The sequence below is a fragment of the Babylonia areolata genome, chromosome 9 (assembly GCF_041734735.1).
Source record: "Babylonia areolata isolate BAREFJ2019XMU chromosome 9, ASM4173473v1, whole genome shotgun sequence".
NCBI lineage: Eukaryota > Metazoa > Mollusca > Gastropoda > Neogastropoda > Buccinidae > Babylonia > Babylonia areolata.
This window is the reverse complement of record NC_134884.1, coordinates 3,023,378-3,030,877: the sequence shown is the minus strand read 5'-3', so window position 1 is coordinate 3,030,877 and position 7,500 is coordinate 3,023,378. Positions and strand designations below refer to the sequence as shown.

Genomic DNA, 7,500 nt, shown 5'->3' with positions numbered 1-7,500 from the left:
GGAACCACAGAAAACAAAAGTATACCCCAATCTGTACATGATGCCTCAGCCACAGCACCCCTGTAACTTGGCTTGTAACTTGTTCAAGTTAGAACGAAGTTACAACGGTAGTTAGATGCCACCAGTCTAACTTCAGCGCAAAACAAAACCCAGCCAGCGAGCGAGAACTGCTGCTCTCAGTCAAAAATTTTTGTCACCAACCCTCTCAGACCAGAAGCAGACGTCGGCAAACTTGTTTACCGCGCTGCGTTTTGAACAGCGAATGACACTCCACTTCGGGCGATCAGATTCACTCACACTGTCTTGCACACACACACACAAAAGAAACACTAACAGGAAAGAACAAAAGCGGTTTTATTTTCTGATATATCTTTCAGCTCGATGTATGCTGTGTCGCGCTTGCTAAGGCGAAGTGAAAAATTATAAAAACCATCCGTCAGCCATAGTTATACAGCATTTCACAGCGGCTGGACCTACCTACTGTGTAACATCAGTTGTGCGCGCGCGCGCGCGCGCGCGCGTGTGTGTGTGTGTGTGTGTGTGTGTGTGTGTGTGCGTGCTTGTATATGTGTACGTGCATGTGTGTATATGTGTGCATACATGTGTGTGTGTGTGTGTGTGTGTGTGTGTGTGTGTGCGTGTGCATGTGTTTGCATATGTGTGCGCGTGCATGCGTGTGTATGTACGCGTGCGCGCGCGCGCGTGCGTGCGTGTATGTGCGTGCGAGAATGTTCTCTCTGTCTCATTCTATTTACGTATCCAAACCAACGCGTGTCACACGCTAATGTCATCACGCTTGATGCTTTGATCGCGTCATGCGATCAGCAATGGCGTTCACAGGCAGCATAAGTGCTAAACAGGTTTACTGATTGTGTCAGTGTGTCAGCATGTCTGGTCAGCAGCGTCTTTGGTACATGGAAAAACACGGAGAGTCCTTCGAAAGAAAGCGGCATTCGGAGTTTGATAGCGTGTCGTAAAGAAGTGCTTCCTCTCATATAAGTAGATCTGTCTTCGCGTTCGGGGTCCTTTCGTTAAGAAAGCTATTCATTTTCTCTCTCTCTCTCTCTCTCTCTCTCTCTCTGTGTGTGTGTGTGTGTGTGTGTGTGTGTGTGTGTGTACGCCTGTGTGTGTCAGTCTCTCTCTCTTTCCCTCTCTCTCTGTGCTCTTCCGTCTCTGTCTCTTATTTTCTCGCCAAGAATAGCCTTAAACAAGCACGGCATCTATCACTAATTAGTCTGTATCCTTTCTCTCTCTCTCTCTCTCCGTCTGTGTGCGCGCGTACAAACACACACTCAGGTGCTCAAGTGTGTGTGTGTGTGTGTGTGTGTGTGTGTGTGTGTGTAGGCCTGTGTGTATGTATGCGTGTTTGTGTATGTGTGCAAACGTGTGTGTTTTTATGGCTGTGTAGCGCGCGCGTGCATGTGTGTATGCCGTGTACCGGTGTGTGTATATGTGTGCGCGCGAGTGCGTGTATGTGTGCGTGCATGTGTATATGCATGAGTGTGCGTGTGAGTGGGTTGGCAAGCGCAATACTATAATCCTACATACAATGGGAAAATGTAATAATCTTGGAGGTTGGGAAATAAAAACCTCCCGAACTTAATCCGCAGAGCGCTTCACAGAACCGAACCTCAGCTCTCTAGTAGTCAACCATCGTTTGGGCAATCAAACGCTGCAACCATTCGACCACCACACCCACCAAATTTTCTTTTACAAAAGCCGTATCATACTTTATCATGTATCCTTGGACATCTCGTCAGACCACATGCCTCGTTTTTCGATCCGAGTTGATGACGTTAATTTCCATGACACTAGAGCCATGACGTACTTGGCCCCCACGTAGAATGACGCATTTGCATAGGTAATTAGTCTGTTCTGGAGATCGTCTTACTCGATTCTTTGAGATCAGAGAGAGGGGTTTTGCATTTGTGATCAGTCAATCTGCATTTCTCTTTTGTGTTTCTGTTATTTATAGCCTCTGAGTGGGGAAGGGAGGGAGGGGGGGATAATTAACGGAAGTATAAAAAGTAGAAAGCTCTCTCTCTCTCTCTTTCTCTGTCTCTCTCACACACACGCATATATACGCACCCCCTCCACACACACACACACACACAGAAGTAACACTGAGTAGAGGACCGAAAATACCAGACAAACGAAAGCAATCGTGGAACATCAAAGATTGGAAAAGATGTGCCCACTGGTAGGAAGACAGGCAGCTGGGTGTGTTTGAATAGTAAAGTCCCACCCCCTTCCTCCCAATCTTTCGTACCTCCCACTTCCCTGTCAATGAAGAATGTCACTTTTTCTTCTTTTGCTCCCATCATCACCAACACACACACACACACACATATATATATATATAATATGTATATACATATATATTACATTATTATATATACGCACGCACGCATACACGCACGCACGTACGCACGCATGCAAAACACACACATGTATTTCATATGTGTTTCTATGCACGTGTGTGTGTGTGTGTGTGTGTGTGTGTGTGTGTGTGTGCATCTGTGGGATACCACGGCGGAGGGTGTGAGTGTGTGTAGGTGGGTGGGTGTCATTTCGTGTTTCACCCATCCGTCACCATCACACACACACACACACACACACACACACACTAACACTGTCTCCTTTCTCTCTCTTACCATCCACACATACACATCATCTCTCTCTGCCCCCCCCCCCCCCCCCCCCGCCTCCCCTCCCCCCTCCCCATTGCTTTCAAAACAACCACCACCACGCAACTAAAAAAAAACAACAAACAAACAACACACACACACACACACACACAGAGGCACACGCGCTCGCATATAAACACTTACACACACACACACACTCACGTACGCAGACACACACACACACACTCCCTCACTCTCTCCCTTCAAACACACACACACAACAAACAAACAAACAAACACTCACCGTCATACTGAAAAAAACAACGCTCACAGCTGCACACAACCTTCCGCTTTTCTTCAAGACTTCCCCAAACTCTCTCCCCGTTTGCAGGTTTCTCACTGTTTTTGTTTTTTTACCGACGCTGGTCGCAAAAACGCCTGGTCCCTCACGATACAGCACACACACACCTCCACACGCCTACACACCCACACATGGAATGCCTTCACAGATCAATCCACCAATCTATACCCCGAACTAGCCGATCGAAGCTTAGCGCGAGTCACCTCTGTCAAAACCCCAGCAGACGTCCACTCACACTGAACTGGAAGAGAAGGGAGAGCACTACTAGAACCAGAGGGAAAAACTTGTGACGGGCGACAACTCGTTACGCTGACATCGCGCACACAACGAGGGGCGCGCGCGCACAGACACGCACACATACTGACAACGTGGCATATCCGCATAAGCACACGCATACACACACGCACACACGCATACACGCACGCACACACACACACACAATCATGCAGACACGCTCTCACACACACACACACACGCACACACACACACACACACACACACGCACGCACGCACACACGCACGCTCACGCTCACACACGTACACAAAATGAGCACCAAACAAACGTGCTTTTGGCGTATTTCATTTCAGTCAGTTCTGAACACTGAATACTGAACACTGAAATGCTTAATGTCATTAGCTGTAAAGCTCTAGTGACATAGCAGGGTACAAATCAGAACAAAAAAATGGTGCAAAACAAATAAAATGGAACAGAAAGGAAAAACACAATCAAAGTAAACTAAACTACTCAAGGGATAAACGGCACTTTGGTACTTTGTCATTTGCTTAAAATGTCCACTATGCGGCAGGCGGGTGAGAGAGGGAGAGAGAGAGACAGACAGACAGACAGACAGACAGAGAGAGAGAGAGAGAAGAGAGAAATAGAGGAGGAGAAGAAGAAGAAGAAGAGAGAGACAGAAACAGAAACAGAGACAGAGACAGACAGACAGAGACAGAGACAGACAGACAGACACAGACAGACAGACAGAGACAGAGAGAAACAGAGAGAGAGACACACACAGAGAGAGAGAGAGAGAGAGAGAGAGAGAGAGAGAGAGAGACAGAACCAGAGAGTTCGCAGTGCAACCCTAAATGCGTGAGTGTGAAATAAATGAGAAAGCGGGGGGCGGGAGGCGGCGGGAATTGGGATGTGGGTGGAGAGGGGGAGGGGGCGGTGTGAGGAGGGAGGAGCAGGAAGAGGAGGGGGAAGAGGGGTGTTTGGAGTTCGAGGGTGAAGGTCACAGGCTGCGGGGAGGGAGGGAGGGAGGGAGGGAGCAGGCGGGGAAAAAGGTAGGGGATAGAGGGAGAACGGTTTTCTTCTCCTTTACTTTCCCTTTCGTCGAAACAAGTGACAGGTGGCTTGGGGAAAGAACTGGCTCCCTTATCAGATCTACACCTGGAGTATTTTTTCTTTTTTTTTTTCTTTTTTCTTTTTTTAAATTTAAATTTTCATGTCATCCACCTTGCTGTCAATAATGATTTGAATAAGAATTATTTCTGAATTATATATGAGATTTATTTGTGTCGTATTGTTAGAATAAAAATCTTTGTGTGTGTGTGTGTGTGTGTGTGTGTGTGTGTGTGTGTGTGTGTGTGTGTGTGTGTGCTGCTTTTGATGTCCTATCTGTGACGGTAATATCTAAGTTAAGCTGTTGGTTACCAATCAATCATGTCCTGCCAACCAAGTAGGATGTTCTCCCTCCCTCTCTCTCTCTCTCTCTCTCTCTGTGTGTGTGTGTGTGTGTGTGTGTGTGTGTGTGTGTGTGTGTGAAAACATGCGCCCAAAGGCACACAGACACAGATACAGACACATAGACGCACAGACACACAGGCGCGCGAGCACACACACACACACACACACACACACACACACACACACACACACACACACACACACACACACACACACACACACACACACACACACACACAAACAACAACAAAACAATAAAACAACAACAACAAGAAACGCAAAAACACGATTTAATTGACACAACTCAAACCCCTTAAAAAAAAAAGTATATACTTCATTCGCGTGCAAAGCGAACCCCTTCTGTCTGTTTAAAAAAAAAAAAAAAAAAAAAGATTACCCACAGTGGATTCTCTCCCCTGCTACATCCATGCATTCCCGGCTGTCGTTATGTGACTGATGAGCGCAGGCCTGACATGGCGTTATTAATGTGTTTAGTTTTTTTTAGTTTTTTTTTTTTCCCGCCCGCTTCATCAGTCATACATGGGTTAACCGGGAAGAGTTCAGGTATGGGGAAAAAAAAAAAAAAAAAAAAAAAAGCAATGTGAGGCAAGTGTTTCTCTCTCCCCCCCCCCTCACCTATATAGAGTACCCCCCGGGCACTTTTCGCTCTGTTGTATATATTATTTAAAGAACGTTTTTTCCTTTTATTTTATTATTATTTTCTCGAAATGACATAAGCGAATAATTATACATGAATACAAAGCGACATTCTACATCAAAATGCGACTACATTGCCAAAAGTGCAGGATAAATATACCAAAATAAAAGGAGACAAGCTGTTTAAAGAAACTGATAAAAATAAAAAGACAAAATCACCGAATACATGAACGATACATTTTTCACCTGTGAGAGGTGTTTGAAACAAATATCACCAAAATATGAAAACAAACAGCCAATGTACAAATAAATGTTTAAAATGTATTGTATTGTATTGTATTGCATTGCATTGTATTGTATTGTATTGTATTGTAATTTTGATCAGTACAGATATCTTTGTGTGAAATTCGGACTGGACTCCCTGGAAAAAACAAAACAAAACAAAAAAAAAACAACAACAAAAAAACCCACCAAAAAACAAAACAAACAAACTAAAAAAAACAACAACAAAACAAAACAAAAACAAAAAAACAAAAAAAAACCCCCAAAAAAACACAACAACAAAAAAACAACAACAAACAAACGTGTCGCCAAAGTGCAGAGCCACCTTTTTTTCTGTCTGCAAATGCATTTTGTTTCACTATCGAAATGGATTTTTACACATGTAATTTTGTCAGGTACAACTCTCTCGTTGCCGCATGTTCTTCAACGTGGGCAAAATACATGCAGAACACGGGACATTCGGTTTTTCGTCTCACACGAGGGAAACAAAATCATTTGAGAAGTGGTTAATCTTTCTTTTTCTTGTGTGCAGGAAAAAAAAATGTTTTATCTGAGAAATATTTGAACGTGTGAGTGCGAGACTTATTAAGATAAAAAAAATACATACAAAACGTCCTGGGGAGAAATCCGATGGGGAGTAATATTTCAGACCCCGTCACCTTGATGTATAACACGTCAAAACACATTCACACCGTTCCGAAACTCAGTAGAAGTATTTACACAAACACCGGGCGCACGTGCGCACGCGCTCACACACGCACAGATACACACAGACACACATAGTCACAGAGACACAGACACAGGCACACAGACACAGAAATACGCAATCACACACACACACACACACACACACACACACACACACACACACAGGGACATCTTCTGGAGACACTGTCAGAATAAATGACAATATTTCTTTCCTTTTTTTTTCCATTCATTTGTTTCTTTATTTGGTTGTTTCTTTCTTGTATTGTATTGTATTGTATTGTATTGTATTGTATTGTATTGCATTGTTGATTTTGCGCCTTTTAAATATTATTATTAGTGGTATCTATTATTTAAAGAAATTAGTTATTTTATTTTATTTTTGTTTTCTTTTATTTATTTCATTATTTCTTTATTTATTTATTTATATAATCAATTTTTGTTATTTTTCATTTTATTTTATTATTATCTTTTTAAATTTTTATTTTTATTATTTTATTTTTTAAATTTTCTTCTCAAGGCCTGGCTAAGCACGTTGGGTTACGCTGCTGGTCAGGCATCTGCTTTGGCAGATGTGGTGTAGCGTATATGGATTTGACCGAACGCAGTGACGCCTCCTTGAGCTACTGATACTGATACTTTCTTTCTTCTTTTTTTTTTTTTTTTTTTTTTTTTAAAGGCGGAACAACCACAAAGAAGATTTAACATTTCCCAAAGAACGAACACTGATTGGAATGTATCAGTTTTTTTTTCTTCCCGGAGGAAGTATTTTCTCTGAGGTAGTTCAACATTTGTGCTGTGGATTCACTGACGAAAAGTCTGTATAACGGAAGAAATATACAGTACAGTATTAACTGGGGGGGAACATTCAGAGATGAGGGCAACGTTTCTGACCCTGTCACTTTGATGAATTGTGTGTCAAAACACGGTCTCTTCGTGATTGACACACAGTTGAGGTTTTCATGCAGACTGACAGACAGACTCACACACACACACACACACACACACACACACACACATATATATATATATATATATATATATATAGACACCCCCCGTCTCTCTCTCTCTCTCATCTCTTTCTCTTCTTCAAAATACGAGGCAGAAGTCCCCCCCCCCTCTCTCTCTCCCTCACTCTCTCTTTCTCTCTCTCCCATTTCCTTCCCCCTCTCTCTATC

General features: G+C 43.3%; 1 protein-coding gene across 2 annotated transcripts in view; it reads right to left on the bottom strand.

The window, feature by feature from the left end:
• The window catches only part of LOC143285996 (neo-calmodulin-like), a 131,251-nt gene that overhangs the window by 102,054 nt on the left and 21,697 nt on the right, over positions 1-7,500 (bottom strand). Inside the window, exon 1 of one of the 2 annotated variants that reach the window (XM_076593484.1) lies at positions 2,932-3,230. The exons of the other annotated variant lie outside the window; for it this stretch is intronic. Coding sequence (XP_076449599.1) covers positions 2,932-2,937 — 6 coding nt within the window. The 5' untranslated portion in view covers positions 2,938-3,230. Of the gene's footprint in view, positions 1-2,931; positions 3,231-7,500 lie in introns of those variants that run through there. 2 annotated transcript variants of the gene reach the window in all.